General features: G+C 36.3%; 2 protein-coding genes across 2 annotated transcripts in view; both read left to right on the top strand.

Annotated features, from left to right (window-relative positions):
• The window catches only part of LOC105281278, a 58196-nt gene that overhangs the window by 32257 nt on the left and 8706 nt on the right, over window positions 1-17233 (top strand). Inside the window, exons 5-6 of the mRNA XM_026969610.1 lie at window positions 11667-12653; window positions 13737-15290. Coding sequence (XP_026825411.1) covers window positions 11667-12653; window positions 13737-15290 — 2541 coding nt within the window. The remainder of the gene's footprint in view (window positions 1-11666; window positions 12654-13736; window positions 15291-17233) is intronic.
• LOC113561938 (zinc finger protein 135-like) lies at window positions 5145-8733 on the top strand. The gene is made up of 2 exons (XM_026969604.1): window positions 5145-5236; window positions 6037-8733. The coding sequence occupies exon 2, from the start codon at window positions 6113-6115 to the stop codon at window positions 7856-7858; it is 1746 nt and encodes a 581-aa protein (XP_026825405.1). The 5' UTR covers window positions 5145-5236; window positions 6037-6112; the 3' UTR covers window positions 7859-8733.

Raw genomic sequence — 17233 nt, forward strand, 5'->3', positions numbered from 1 at the left:
TACGTGTGCGAGCAATGCGGCATGGAGTTCAAGTTCAAGTACGGCCTCACGAAGCACCTCAGAACGCATTCGGGCGAGAAATCATACCTGTGCGCCATATGCGGCAAGACTTTCGGCTGCCTCAGCTCGCAGAAGATTCATCTGCTGACCCATGTCGGCGAGCGACCTTACATATGTGACATTTGCGGGCAGAGCTTCACCCAACGGTCGCCGATGATGCTGCATCGGAAGAAGCATCCGGGCATGCATCCACCGCCGCCACCCATCAAGATTACGAATCTCTTGCATGGTGTGCAGGACAAGATTATTGTGAACAAAAGTGTCAAGTAACTTGCAAGCACGTGGTGAGGCTATGATGAGCGTTGAAGAGAACCAGGTTGAGCTACGTTGTGCGTCGCAGCTTTTTTGTACCTTTTTAATTCAATAATAATACGCGAAAAAGTGATAATAAATGTGAATCATGAATATTACTTCAGTGGCGGTACCCTTGTAACGAGATCTGGACAAGCCTGACCTCGTAATATGATGAAGTAATGCATTGTATCGTCTTGTGATGTAGCATTTCGAAAATCGAAGGATTGAGTTCTCGAAAGTACATGCTCCTGAATTGGTATGTCTATATATTTTTAAATTTGCCGTTTGCGATTAACATTCAAGAGCGAGTAATGGATTAATGCTGCCGTTGATATTCATAATTAGATCCTAAGATTCTTCCAACGAATATATTTATTTACTTCCTCGTACATTCGCATGTTTGAAGACTGTGATTGTTCTGGAATCATGCAAAAATATTTTACCATTCTCGAGATATTTTTGAAATTTTAATATACTTCTCATTTTAATTTATATCACGTTTGTTGTATATTTAAATATATTTAAAATCAGATGTAAATACAGTATAGGGGGTGATATACATGTATATATATTTTAACGTAATATTATAGATGCAGTTTACACAAATATCTTGGATATGTTCGCTGCTTAATTACGTTCTGCTTCTACTAAGTCTTCCAATTTTATTTATGTAACAAAAGTTGAATGTAAAATATGCTACCATCTCTATGATAATTTAATAGCATTATAATATGAAAGTTGTATTGATATTAGATATTTTTATCGAAAATTTCGTACATTTTCATCAGCTATTTATTTTATGCTTTGCATTTTATTAACACGACAAGTAACTTATGGCTTTTTGTTCAACATAATTGCATCTGCATTTAATTTAAATATTTCTGGAATAATAAAGGCAGCATTTTCCATTCAATTTTTTGTTCAAATAAAACTTCGAAAGCACAATACTTTTTAGCGGGAACAATTCTCGTCAATTCTGATATTGGCTACCCTTTCTTTGTTTTATGGGATGATGCAATGTACAGCATAAAATCAATGTAATATACTAAATAAATGCATATGTTTTTAGTAAATGAATTTGTTCACACTTTCCATGATTGATAATGATGATGAAGATAAATATAATGTATGTAGATTGGATGACATTTTTAATAATAGGAAATATTTTCTCATTGTAATACAAAAAGATTGAATATCAAAAAAGGTATCATGTACTAAATAAACTATACTAACATTCTTTTTTAGGGAATAATTGTAGAGCAGTGATGCAATACATCTATTATGCTGCGGTGTTAATAATAGTGCTTTGAGTTGGATTAATACGATATTAGGATAGAAAAATTTATTATTTTTCTTTACTTGGATATATATTTTATATTAAAATAGCGGATAATTAATAAATATGTTGCTGTTATGTGCGTGATAGGTTTTGCGATTTATTTATCATGTTAACGAAAATTGACGTTCTGAACGTCGGCGATTGAACACATTGATTGGAAAATAATGTATATATAATGTTATTAACAATTATAGAAGATAAATTGCAAAGATGCTCATAATGTAAAGGCAACATAGTTTTTAATAACAATTTGCTATTTTATCTTTATATACGCGTGATAACGCTATAAAAATTAATATAAAAAGTATTTAATGTAATAAAGAAATCCTTTTGCACGATATCACCCAATCTCTGTTTTACTCTTGGGACACGATGTTACACAAAAATATATTCACAAAATTGCAGCGCACAGAAATCTTTTTATTTACACTTCTAAATTCACTTCTAAAAGCATCCTCGTATTCCTTCATTACGTCGCCACTTCGCTAGACAGCGATCTTGTGTATAAAATCCATAACTTTTATATTGGGCAAATTAATATAATGAGATCACAAGCCGATAACAAAACTACAATTTTTGAACTTTTTTCCATTTTGAGTATAAAGTCCTGCCTCGCAAACTTTCTTATACATATACACTTTATTTGTGAAAAAGGATTTTTTATTCTTCACAACAAGAACATGTATTTGCTGTATAGTAATCATATGTATACATATTTATTTACGAGTGCTTCTTACTGATTAATTTTTCTTGCTTTTAGGTCTGAACGTGATCCTCTTGAACAAAATTTTCTTGTGATCGAAAAGAACCAACAGTTTTATCTTGTGCCGATGCAACATCCTTATGAATACTCGAATATGGGAAATGGAGGTCAAGCTGTAGTAGAATCGTCGCGTCTTTCGCCCGAAGTAAAAAAAGTAGAGCCTGATGATGATGATGTTTCAAAAAAGCCTGAAGAGAATCTGAAAGACGAATTAGTGTTGTCGTCGGTTCAGAATACTTCGGATTCGGAAAATTTACATCCGCATACATGCCTTTACTGCCGCAAGAGTTTCAAGAGGAATTATAATCTGAAAAGGCACATGTTGGTTCACGGCGATCTGACTGTATCTCCGTACAAGTGCCCAATTTGTAATCGTCGCTTCAAAATCGAACAATCGTTCACGTGCCACATGTCGTTGCACGAAGGCGAGGATAGGAAACTGTATCACTGTGCGGACTGCGACTTTAAGTCTCAAAAAGCTGTGTCCGTCAAGCGCCATCAGATCAGACGGCACTCCAACATTTGCGTATTTAGATGCCACCTCTGCGTCAAAATATTCCAGAATGCGCCAACGTTTCTTGAACATATGAAAGTTCACGGTCCTGCGGTTTGTAACGTGTGTGGTTTTTGGTGTAAGGACGATCACCATCTTGCTCAGCACAAGCTCGAGCATCAGGATGATCAAGACGACGAGAGGTTTGATCATGAACAGTTAAAATGTGAGGAGAAGTACCAAGTTGATGTGAATGCGACGAAGGAGGAATGCAAGCCTGAGAAGATCGACATGCAGCAATATAGTAATAAGAATCTGGATGAGCTGAATCGCGATCTGAATTTGTTGAAGGGAAAGAGATACTTGAAGTGTCCTCAGTGCAGGTGGCGTTTTAGAACGACACAATTGCTCAAGAAACATTTAAAACGGCATTCCCGGAGTTTTAAGTGTGATCAATGCAATGCGGTGTTCAAGTACAAAGCTTCTTTCCTTAATCACAAATACAAACATGAACACAAATATTAATGTTACCTAATGAGGCTTGTGTTAGATTATTGTTGTTTTGACGTTATTGAAAAACTATGTTTTTGTTCACTCGTGTCGTGAAAGTTTACAGTGTATACTGATATTATACGTTAATTTCTCTGTAATTTCTGTAATAATATTTACAGATGTAAATATGTTCGTACAAGTTTTAATGGATAATATAAGTAAGATAACTTTTACTAGAAATAATAGTTAATGTTTCATTTTAATGTTTTGTTTCATATTCGCGAAACATTTATAAAATTGAATAAAAAGTTTTAAATTGCTATATATATGCGGTGTTAAATTGCTATATATGTATGTATGCATGTTAGCTAATGTTGCAGTAGTACAATGAACATTGAAGACAACATTGTATTAAGATGTTTCTGTGTGCACTCTCATTAATGATTAAAATTTGTTTCTTTTTTCTTTGGAAAAAATTAAATATTTTTCAAAAATAAACAATTGCAAAAGTTGAAATTATTGTAATTATTGACTGGATACGAAGGAGGATATAGTTGTTAAGTGTGTTTGAAAACATTTTATTTTCATCTACTTATCTAATGCCTTATATCAATCTTATTAATGCATCTTTCAGAATAATATTGCTGGAAGAACAGTTTTGAAAAAATGAATATACATAAGAATTGCCATTAAATAAAATTTTAAATAATTGATAACAGAGAAATACTGATATTATTTTCTTTTCTGTTATTTGATCTTTTATATATGTTGTAAAATAAGAACATGTAATATAAATGCAAGCACATGACACCAAAAAATTAGATGGAACCAACCGGGAAGAAGCAATATTTCGCGATAAGAAAATCGCAACGAGACTACGCAAAAATTACCGCAACTCAAGTCGATGATGCTTACGAAGAAGGAGAAAACAGTGCATAATATCTCCATAATCGTTTTTGGCACATAAGATTCTCAATACATGAAGCACATGTTAGCACGTTTAGCATGTAAAGCACAGAAACGTAAACAAAGTGAAGATCTACGACGAAGAAATTGAAACATAAGGGTAACGGATAACAAAGTGGAAATCTACAGCGAAAACTATACCTGCTAGTATTGTGATTTCTTCAGATATATTGCTCTTACAGGTAAGAATAATAATCAATTTTTGCAAATTGTTGCATGGATCCAAATAATTTATTATTCCATTCCGAGTTTTCATAATATATATAATTCATATTTTAGGAAATTCGTTCCGGATCACAGAAATGAATGTGAAATTTTGTATACTCTCAGAAAAAGCTTAATGTCATCAGTAATAAAGCGTGAAATTTGGAAGTGTCGAAAAGAAGAAAACGAATTACAAGATACTTATCAAATAAAATGATTGAAGGATATAATAAAAAAAGAAAAATATTACAGAGTTTGATGAAGCCATCATCGACGACAAACCATCCTTATACTGACGAAATATGTATAGGAGGTGAAGATATACCTTCCAAAATTTAACAGTTAAATATCTGTTTAATATATTCAGATATTTTGAAAATACAATACAATATTTTGTATTACATTACGACAGCAGGCATAGCTTATATCATCAGTGCATGATTTGTGATAAGAGCTACAAATGGACAAATGTGATTTGAAGATATATCAGTTCGACTATTAAAAGACAGATTTTAGTATAATGCATCGCTGCGGTAAATGTGACCAACAGTGGAACGAAGAACAATTTGAGAACGCACTACGTCAAGCAGTGCATTGATTCAATTGTGAACACTGCGATTTTAAGGTAGAGTGGGACTTTAGATATCATCTCATCACGACAGTTCTTAGTGTATGTACAATATCTACAATAAATTTTTGGAGAAGTATTCAGCCAACAATGCACATGGACATTGAGTCGTATATGTGCCTCACAAGTTTAAAAATTTACACAATATTCTATATAACAATCTAGAACTTATGAATAATGATGTAATCTCTCTCTCTCTCTCTCTCTCTCACTCTCTCTCTCTCTCCCTCCCCTCTCTTTCTCTCTCTGTTACGTATAATAACGTAGATAAAATATTAGTTATATGAAATTGTCTCATAATTTAATGCATATTTAATTTTTAATTTTATGTATAATTGACGAATTTATTAAATAAGTAGATAAAAATTGATAATGATAAAAATGAAATAGAACTTAAAATAATTCTAAATATATTTATTAAGTAATTATATAATATAGTTTGTTATTAAGTTATCATAAATTTATGAAAAGAATATCTAAAACATTACGCCAAAAAGATATTTTTGTTAGATGATGTAGATGGAGATCTGAATTGTTCATCGTGGAAGTCAATTTTAGTATTATTTATTATCCTATATAGTATTCAATAAAGTTTGTTCCTTAAATTTCGAAGAATGCATTCTTTATGAACAGTTCTGATCTAAATCGGAAACATGAATGAATTCGCGACTTATGAATCCTACAAGATTCAATCATACTTTTTAATCGCAACATCTTTTAGACTCGGAGTAAGTAGTAATGCTCGACATGCCAAATCAGCATCCAGATTAACCGTTCTGTATTTTAATATGTTTTAGAGAACAAGATCACAGCAGGAAGATCTTGCAGGCGGACGCTACCGGTTGTTTTATTGTCGGGAAGGACTGCACACCGATGAGACTGTGGCAGTATGCTGATGCCAGCGGTAAACTGCGCTATTCCTTAATACCGGCGTCAAACAACGTTGATAAGATTGAGGAAGATGTACTTAATGTAACCTCGATTAAAGTCGAAGAACCTGAAGATCAATCGAACGGTCAGACAACCAACAGCTGCAGTGCCACTGCTTACGTGGACTCCTTGACTCATTTGCACAAGATAAATATCGATGGTTACGCGTGCGACAGATGCGGTATGAAATTTCCCCTGCGCAGCATGCTGAACCGCCATAAAATAACGAGTAACGTACGTTCATGGCTTCGCGGAAGATACTCGAAAGCGAAGCACTCACAGTGTCTGAGCATAAACGCTCGAAGACGAGCAAGACGATTGAAAATACGAAAAATACATTCGGAGATAAGAAAGTACGCCTGCGTGTTTTGTAACTTCCGTTTCAACAGGTTGACGACTCTGCACGCACACGTGAAAGAAAAACATAGAAGTTCGAATGTGACGAGTCCGAAGCAGTTTAATTGTATGATCTGCGGTTACGAGTGCTCGAGCGAAACGTATCTAAACAGGCATGTGCGCAAGCACAGAAAGAAGAATACGACGAGCTTCGCTTGCGACATGTGCAGCTTCGAATGTAAAAGAAGTACCACTTTGGCGTCCCACTTGGCACGGAATCACAAGAAGGCGAAGAAAGAACCAGCCAAGTGTGCGAAGAAGAGACGCAGGATAACAAAGTGCAATTTTGGTGAATCTCCTAAGCGGACGACGTTGATCTCGTACGAAAATGATCCGAATTTGGTGATCAAAGAAGAAGTCTGCACGGAAGACTGCAGCGAGGCCGCGGCTGCGGTCGCCGCTGATGTCCCTAAAAGAGCCAACCAGAAGAATGCCGGTGAACGTTGCGATCTCTGCGACTTCACGTGTACGAAGAAGAGCACGTTGTACTCGCATAAGCGCCGGCACAAAGTAGAGGACGTCGGCGAGGTGTACGCGTGCAACGAGTGCGGCTTTAAGACCAGCAAGAAATCGTCGTTGTACTCGCATATTAAGCGGAAACACCGGGAGCCGCGAGCGTGCAGCGGCGACGCCCAGCCGGAGCTGTTCTACTGCAGCCAGTGCGACTACAAGAACAAGAACAAGTATGAACTGAAGATACACGTCGCGCGTAAACACTCGGACGACTTTAAGTTCTCCTGTGAGACCTGCGGCAAGAAGTTCAAGGTGAAGGGCGACTTGACGAATCACATACGCTTCAGCCACCGGGAACAGCCGGTCATCTGCGACGTCTGCGGCAAAACCTGCCTCAACAGCAACTCCCTGTACGTGCACCAGAAATTCGCGCATTACAAGGCGAAGTACGAGTGCCAGATATGCAAGAGGCGGATGGTCAGCCAGGAAAATCTCAACGAGCACATGCTCAGGCAACATGAGCGTCGGGAGAACGTTGTGTGCGAGGAGTGCGGCAAGACATTTTCGCGAAATAGCAGGCTGAAGGTGCACATGAGGATCCACACCGGTGATAAACCGTACAACTGTACCGTCTGCAGCAAATCATTCGCTCGCAGAACCGCTCTCAAGCAGCACCTGTTGATTCACACGGGCATGAGGCCGTACGTGTGTGATATCTGCGGCAAGGCCTTCACTCAGAAGCCGGGCCTGATCAGTCACAGAAAGTCACATCCCGGCTCTCACCCACCTCTGCCGCGAGTCCTCATCGACCACATCTTGAATGACGTTATGAACGCTTGACCTGACTGATCGAAGTAGAATTGAATTTTGACGAACGATTGCAAAAGATAAATTGCATCGACAGTGACAAAAATTGCTTGTGTAATTAACATCTCTATACTCTCATTTGTACGTAAATAATTATTCATCCATGTTAAACGAGTTTTTTTAGTGATATCTAGACATAGTGATATCTATATTGCAATCTGTCATGAAATGATTTAAGATGTAGATATTATTTATAGGGTGAATCTTAATTGCCATAAAAAAAATATAAAACAAATGTGCGTACAAAATGGATATCTGGTCTTATATCTTTTTATAAAACTGTTAATTTGTCTCATTGTGCATTATATTATTGACTATCGAATTTGTTTATTTTATTGTGTTATTAAAAAAAGAGTTGTTAAAATTGTTACACAATTTAAAGATTGGCAAAAGTGAAGAAACTTATTTTAGTATACTATACAATGTTTATAAGGTAATTAACAATTGAAATTTCATTAATTTCTAGTAATAGCTAATTTATCTGTTAGTTTTTGTCTCGATTTTTAATACGTGTGCATAAAGTTGTAGGTTGTAAAACTGCTCGTGTTTAGAATAATAATAAAACTGAGAGACAGTGCTTAGGTAATATTCGCATGGAACATATTTTCCTATGTATAGTATATATTGTCTCTATACCTTAGACTTTAATTGCTTTTTTATATATGTGATTAGTTATAATCAAGTGTGATTTAGTTATTCGAATATAATATTATATGGAGTCTGTAAGTTGCTACAAAAATTTACTTATACAGAAACGATTGTGATTATCTTTATCATGGATTGTAACTGTAATGAGGTTTTAGAGAAAATGATTGGAGAATGATATATAATAATAATTGTAAAAAATCTGAGGCTTTTCATATTTCATCTAGAACACGTACCTCATTTATTTGTATAAAAAGAACCTTAATTCTCGTCTTATATAAATATCGAACGTTTGTTGTACTTACCCATAAAAAAAATTGCAATAGAGATGCTGTTCTAAAACTGACCGCTCCTTGATAGTAAAGTCCGTAACTGACATGCTATATGCTTTTCAGGGTCGTAAACGGAAATGGGCATTTTCTGTATGGCAGAGAATCTATTCCAATGCAACCGTGGCAAATAGTTGATTTGGACGGATGTCTCTATTATGCCTTCCTTCCAGTGAATCGGACACCAAAGAAGGTGAAGACGGATCAATGCAGTTTGAAACGGGAAAACGCAGAAGCCAGCGTCGCCCATACGGAGGATTCCTTCGTGATGGCAAACAATGACAATGTGGCATATACAGAGGCATTGAACAATTTGTACGTAAAGATAGAGAATGAGAACGCATCATCCATAGGTAGAATTCTAGTTATGGACGAAGATGAATTGCACAACGAGGAAGATACCAAAGTTTACGCGTGCGATGACTGCAACATTTGTTTCCCGTTGATGCAGATGTTGCAGCATCATCGGGATACAGTGCACGAGCGAGATTTGAAGGATGATGCGGAAGAGGTGACGTTGTACAGTTGCGACTTTTGCAGTTACGAGAGCACGAATAAGTCAACCTTTAATTCGCACATCAGTAGGAAACATTCCGCAAAACGTACGGGCAAACGCATGAGAGGCAAGAGTGCTGCCAAGCCGCAGGATTACTCGTGCGACGCGTGCGGCTTTAAGTGTCAGAGCCGACGCCAGCTGAAGGAACACCTCGAGCGGAAGCATGGCTCCGAGTACAAATATGATTGCGAGTACTGCGGCAAGAAATTTAAGGTGAAGGGGGACATGCGGCTGCACGTGCGCTTCAAGCACAAGGAGGGCCCCATAGTCTGCGACGTCTGCGGCAAGACTTGCTCCAACAGCAATTCGCTCTACGTGCACCAGAAGTGGGCGCACTTCAAGCCTAAATACGAATGCGAGATTTGCAAGAGGCGGATGGTCACGCAGGAGAATCTGGATCAGCACATTCTGTTGCAGCACGAGCGCAGGGAAAGTTTCATGTGCGAGGAGTGTGGCAAGTCGTTCACGGAGAATCACCGGCTGAAGCAGCACATGATGACGCATACCGGCGATCGGCCGTACGAGTGTCATATTTGCGGCAAGGCATTCGCTCGCAGGACAGCTTACAGACAGCATCTGCTGATCCATACGGGCAAGCGGCCGTACATTTGTGATATTTGTGGGAAGGCTTTCACGCAGAAGCCCGGATTAATCTGTCACCGGAAATCGCACCCTGGTGTGCATCCCCCGTTGCCGGTGGTGCACATTGAGCACATTCTTAGTGACTTCATGAAGAAGGAATAATTGTCCTGTAAATATTCGTTCTTGCGAGAATTCTGTGAGATCTAACAGCAAATCTTCAATGTATCAAACATTTATTTTGTTTTGAAAATTATACGGAAAATTTGATTTCATCGAGATAAGACAAATCATATTCCTTTGTGTCAAGAATTTTGATAAATGTATGGAAAATGCAATTTAATGTCGATCTTATAAAAAAATGTCGAAAACTGAATTGTATGATACTTCGGAGAATTATACATCGATTTATTATTGTTATGCTGATATATTTTTAGTTTATATAACATTTAAAAATAATAGTACATATATGAATAAGTTTAATTTTTATGTTGTATATTATTCTCATGATTGCACGGAAATAGCATACATATAAACGTGGATTCCATCAATGTGATGTAAATAGCAGAACGTATTTTAATAAAAAAAAGAGTTCTTTATGCAAGGTGTGCGTATATATGTATATATGTGTGATAAGAATATTACTAATTTAATTAATATCGAATATACTTTTTTTCCGCAAAAGCTTATTTTTTCAGTTATTGTTAAAAAATAAGCATAATTGTATCAAAATACTTTTACAAATGTGCTTTATTGTAAACATAGGAATAGTACAAATAATAAATAAGAAGCAATTAGATGTAAGTATAATAAATTATACATAATTATAACATTTACGGAAAATCCACAAAAGATTTCTGTAATAATAATACAATAACAAAGAATTTGAGATGTGTTTACTAAATTCGGAATATTTGCTTAGTGTATCTAATTTGCGTAAATAATAGCAAACTGATATTTTCTTTTTATTTTCAAAAATTATTTCAGGCTGGTGTAAGTAACATTTGTCTAATTGATCTGATCTTTTCTAAAATCAAATTTTGTTAATATGTTAATCTTTATTTTTATTTCAGGAAAGTCGATCATACTAATCTGGATGTTGTATATGTAACAGTTTTTTATGTAGGTACGTTTATGATGAATAACTATGTTTCTAATTGTAAACCAGCTCGTAAATATAAAATAATAGTTTTAAAATTGCGAGAAAATCTATTTCAACAGAAAAGACTTCACATATAGCTAGTTTACGAAAATTGCAATTAATTTTTCGAAAATAATTCCTAAATTTTTAATCGCCTATAATTTTAGGAATTTTCAGGAATTGTACAACATATTAGGTGCGATCAAGAGTTACCCTTAAAACATGAAGAGATCTAATAAAATACAATTGTTACCAGATTACTTTATCAAATTATAGCATATTTTATCATATATATTCTGTAATAATAAATATATCATAACTATGTTGTGTTCTATTAAATTGTGTCATGCTTATATATCCCACATTAACAATTTCTGTTTTCAAATATCAAGTAAAGGGAATGAGAGATTTCTCTTAATTCTACTTGTACCAATGTCTTCGCAAATTTTAGATTTGAATGTAAGTAGCCAAAGATCTATAAGTATCTGAATTGCAGAACCGTAATAAAGATGTTCTTTCGTAATGTTGTAGGAGGCCAGCGGTGAGCGTTCTCATTGACGCAGTAACGAAAGAAGAAACTCGTGGGAAAGCACCCATCGCTGAATGCAAGCAAGAAAGAAAGTTCCAAGAAAAGGATCATATACGTATTTCGCTCGTCTGCGACGCTTGTCCTAAACGCTTCAAGAACAGGTATTTGCTGAAGCGGCACAGACTCACGCACACGGAAATTGAGCCGCGAACGGTGGAACTGAGCGTGAAGAAGAGCACCACGTTCACCGATACGGTGCCGCGGAATCAGGAGGCGCTCTCATGTGTGGCATGTGACTTTCGATGCAACAAGAGATCCACGATGATCGCGCATCTGGCTGAGAAGCACGAGGGAGGCACCGTGGACGATGATAACTGTGCTGCGAGCGGCAAGCGCAAGCAAGAGTTCACGTGCATTGTCTGCGGCCTGGTGTGCGCCCGCAAGGAAACCCTGCGCTCGCACTTTGTGCGCAAACACACGCAGCACTATGACTATTCGTGCGAGTACTGCGGCAAGGAGTTCAAGATCAAGGGTGACCTTACCACGCACACTAGGCTCAATCATCGGGAGTCTCCGGTGATGTGCGACGTGTGCGGCAAGACGTGCCGCAACAGTCACAGCCTGTACACGCATCAGAAGCACGCGCACTATAAGGCGAAGTACGAGTGTCCGCGGTGCCACCGACGGCTCGTCACGCAGGAGAATCTGGACCAGCATGTGCTGACGCAGCACGAGAGAAAGGAGAAATCAGTGTGCGAGGAGTGTGGCAAGACCTTCTTCGAGAACTATGACCTAAGGAAGCACATGAGGATCCACACCGGCGATAAGCCATACGATTGTAAGGTGTGCGGTAGAGCGTTCGCCAGGCACAGCAGTCTCAGCCAGCATCTCCTTCTGCACACCGGTGAACGTATCTATGGATGCGACGTGTGCGGCAAGTCCTTCGCGCAGAAGGCTGGCCTGATTTGCCACCGGAAGATCCATTCGGGGACTCTGCCACCTTTACCGGTGATACACATCGACCATATCCTAAAGGAGTTCATAAAGAAGTGAAGAGATTAAATGCAGGAATTAAACGTTGTTGTGCCTTACATTTTATTTTCTTCTTTTATCTCGTTTAATGAACAAACATGCATATGTTCACATTTGCGATAAAGTAATGACATTTTGCTGAGCATAATTGGTAGTTGAAATGTAGAAGAAGGTCGCAAAGCTATTTGTAATGTGACAGATAACGTTGGCACAAATATAAAAAAAAGATTAATAGAGAACTAGTATGTTACTAATTGTAGTTGCAAAAATGTATTGAAAATAATGCAGCTTGTGAAGATTGAAAAGTATAATTATATAATAAAATGCGACAGTTATTATGAATCTTTTTCCAATATCATGATAACTAGATAAGAATATCATTATTTTTTAGTTTAACTTTTTGTATCTTATGTGTGTTACCAAACTTAAAAATTTGAGAAAGAAATGTTTATAAGTTACAAAGAGTCTTGAATTAAGATTTAAATTAAGATTACTTGAGAGTTAAGTATTGTTTGATTTTATAGATTTTAAGTCAATTATGATTGTAACATTATTTATATATTAAAATTGTCTAATTTCATATTCTATTGTTATTTATGTTCTAAATAATACTTAGCATTTGTTATTCATTTTTCACTTCTTTTGTATCAATATAATATCACTACAACTTATTTAGAAATAAAGCTATAAAATATGTTCTTAAAATTGTTAAAATAAATATTATTGATTATACTAGATGTGTACAATAATGTGTTTTATTTTATTAAAATTTAATATTCGGTTTTCCCCATTTTATGACTGTTTCGTAACTAATGCAGGTCGCAACGGACTGCAATGCTGATCGACGAGAAAGGTAGTTTTAGCTGCTCATTTGTGAGTACACACCTTCGTTGATCTCACCTATATTTTAAATCTATCTAGGACTATATAATAAATTATATATTTCGTAGCGTGTAACTTATTACGGTATCAATACATGTTACGTTAATTGTTCTTTATAATAATCACTCCATTCCTTGATGTTTCAGGTACCAAGTAGATGCATACAATTCTCGTGGTATTTTCATCTTTGATAAAGAATCCGTGGTAATGAAGAAATGGCAGATTATGGAATTAAATGGCAGATCATATTACGCGTTTGTGCCTGAAGATGATACGTCTTTGTTGGACGAAAGCTTATCAGGTCACCTGGAGGAGCAAATGGAGGAGCGACTGGAAGAAGATTTGGAGGAGCCAGTAGAAGAGGAGCATTTAGAGGAAATGAAGGAGGACGATGTAACCGAAATGAAGGAGGAACTATTTGAAGAGGAGGGTTCGCAGTATGATTCTATGGAGGAAAGACTGTATGAGGACGATGAGGACGAGAACATCTTTAACGGCAATTTCGAGGAGCAGGACGAAACAGATGAGAAACCGATTACCCTCAATGGAATCAGCGAAGCGACAGACGACAAGGCTGTATCAGGTGATCTGTACCAGGTGAAGGTACAGGGCAGCATGGTGACGATCGAAAAGCTCTCGTCTGCGGAGTTGGATGTGAAGACGAATGAGTACCAGACGGAGGACGCGTACAATGATGATGAGGGAGAGATCGAGTACCTTGAGGAAGAAATGTTAGACTCTCCCAGCGATAACGTGGTGGTGACGAAAGCGCCTGTGAAGAATCCAAGCGGAGTCTTGAAGTGTAGAGTATGCTCGGAAGTATTCGATTCATCTATAGCCTTTAGGAAACACGTAGCGTGGACGCACAAAAAGAAAGTGTGTATCAAGGAGGACGGTGCCTACATATGCGCCGTGTGCGATTACAGAACTCTGAAGAAGAGTTCGTTTGCCGTGCATCTGGAGAGGAAACATGAGACTTGGTCCAGGAAACGGTCTAGCAATACGATGTTCCCGTGTGCGGCTTGCGGATTCGTTTGCCGGTCGAAACATTCGTTGCAGTCGCATTTCATCAGGAAGCACACAGACCGATACGAGCACCAATGTGACTTCTGCCCAAAGAAATTCAAGGTCAAGGGTGACCTGACAAATCACATACGATTCCACCACAAGGAGAAACCCGTTAAATGCAACGTGTGCGGCAAACTATGCCTGAACAGCGGCTCACTATACGTACACCAGAAATGGGCGCATTACAAACCGAAGTACGAGTGTCATATCTGCAAGAGACGCATGGTCACGCAGGAGAACCTGGATCAACATCTACTGACGCAGCACGAGAAGCATGAGAAGATAGTCTGCGCCGAGTGCGGTAAGACATTCACGAAGAAGGATTCCTTCAAGAGGCACATGGTAGTCCACACGGGATGCAAGCCACACTCTTGTATGATCTGCAAGAAGCCCTTCGCCAGACGATCGCAGCTGCGCCAACATTTGCTAATCCACACCGGCAAGCGACCATTCGAGTGCGACATTTGCGGCAAGGCGTTCACGCAGAAGCCAGGCTTGATCTGCCACAGAAAGACTCATCCTGGTCCTCATCCACCGTTACCCGTTATGCCGATCGCAGACATCGTAAAAGAATTCACTGACGGATACTTACAGGAGATAAACGCGCGAAATAAAGAGGATAATATTGAAGATATTGAAGAAGCGTGAACTCCTCGGCTCGGTGATATCCATGTTCACGGTGGATGTATAGGTGCATAGGATGCGAAGTCTTTTTTACCAATGTCTAAAGTAGGAAAATTGCGGGATCGTACGTTGCCTTGTGCGCATGAAAATAACGGGACACTTGACACTTTCTACATAACGGAAACATAAACTTCAGACAGCAGTTGTAAGGCTCAAAAACTTCGTTTGAAGCTTGCAGAATTCTCGATTCACACGATTATTGTTTGTTGGTCACATTTAAAATCGCACAACACTTATCGTCGTTCTCTATTCTACCAATTATAATATGACTTTATTAAGTATATATTAAATACATGATATATGTATATACTTATATTAAGTATATAATATATACTTAATATAAACCTTAACATAAAGTAATTTTATCTTATTTTTTTCTGTAAACATTGTGACGTAATGTATGTTACACTATATATTTCTTAAAAACAGCTACAACTTTTAGACTTGAATTCTGAAACGAGATAAATATTTTTTGTTTATTGCGAAAGTAAAAAATAAGAAATACAAATGTTTATCATGAAAATATTTTATTGCCGATAAAAATGTGGCCAGTGTTGAAGAGTAGCAATCTACAATGGAATTTGTTTGTATCCAAAGTTTGAATAAATCCTTGAAAATAGATATATGAAACAAACATAGATTTAAGATGTATAGAATTACATTATTAGCTAATGTAAATTACACATATTTCCAAAAGATAGGACAAACAAATTCTGCACTTTAATTCAGTGTTTCAAAGGATTTCGAATTAATAAAATATATGTAATTTCAAATATGATTATAAATTGATGACGGTTTACTGGATAGCATGTATCGCACTCAAAATTAATGAAATCACAATTAGTGAAATAAAATTCTTTTTCAGTTTTATTAATGGCATTTTTAAGTAGATTTTGTTTGCATTTTATAATAACATTTTAATTAATTATTTAATAAATCAACTAAACAAATAAACAACCTAATAAACAAAACTATTTTATTGATGAAAAAATAATTATCATTTAATAAAGTTATTGCTAACTTTAATGCTGATTTTATAAAGAGAAAAAATATTACAAAATATCAGATAGAGAAAGAGAGAGGAGAACATTTATATTTTTTAAATGCTTTTTGCTTTAAGGATAGTAGGAATTTCTAGGGAGAGTAAGGACTTCTTTTATCGCAAATTAAATAATAGCGAAAATTTTTTAAGTAAAACTTACTAATTTTATAGTACATTTGAAGTAATTTATTTCAAAATATATACGATGATATACATATATCTTCATTTTCTGCATATATTAGTACATTGTACAATAAACAATTTTCTGTTATTCAGAATTGTTATTTTGTATGAAGAAATGTATTTTGCACGGAGATATGATCATTGTTGCTTATTGCAGAACAAATTCTGAAAGAATTCTTCAAAATCTGAAATAGTTCTATGAAAAAATAGCTTATTTACATAAAATCTTATTTTATCATCTCAAAATATTTTATTCTCATAATATCTTATTTTATGTTATATAAAATCTATGGGGCAAATTAAAACTATTTTGTTGAGCCCTTTATGTATGATATGTGCTATCTAGTATATATATATCAATATCATTTTATAAGCGTATTGAATAGCTCTATATGTAGACATTGGCATAAAATTATTTTTTCTAAGATAACTGTGTTGAATAAAATTATACGAAGATATGTGCACAAGCATATAGAGATTTCCGTCTGAAATAAATATTTTTAAAACAATAAAATTTTTCTATAAATTAGTCTAAACGTATATATAATTAGTATAGTTAGTAGTATGGTAAGTTAATATTAAGATCATGATCTTGTTGCAAAAACTGATGCTTGATGAGATTTTTACGTACATGTCACCGTCGAAGATAATCCAACTTTTACGAAATATTTCGTAAAA

Source organism: Ooceraea biroi, chromosome 5, assembly GCF_003672135.1.
Source record: "Ooceraea biroi isolate clonal line C1 chromosome 5, Obir_v5.4, whole genome shotgun sequence".
Taxonomy (NCBI): domain Eukaryota; kingdom Metazoa; phylum Arthropoda; class Insecta; order Hymenoptera; family Formicidae; genus Ooceraea; species Ooceraea biroi.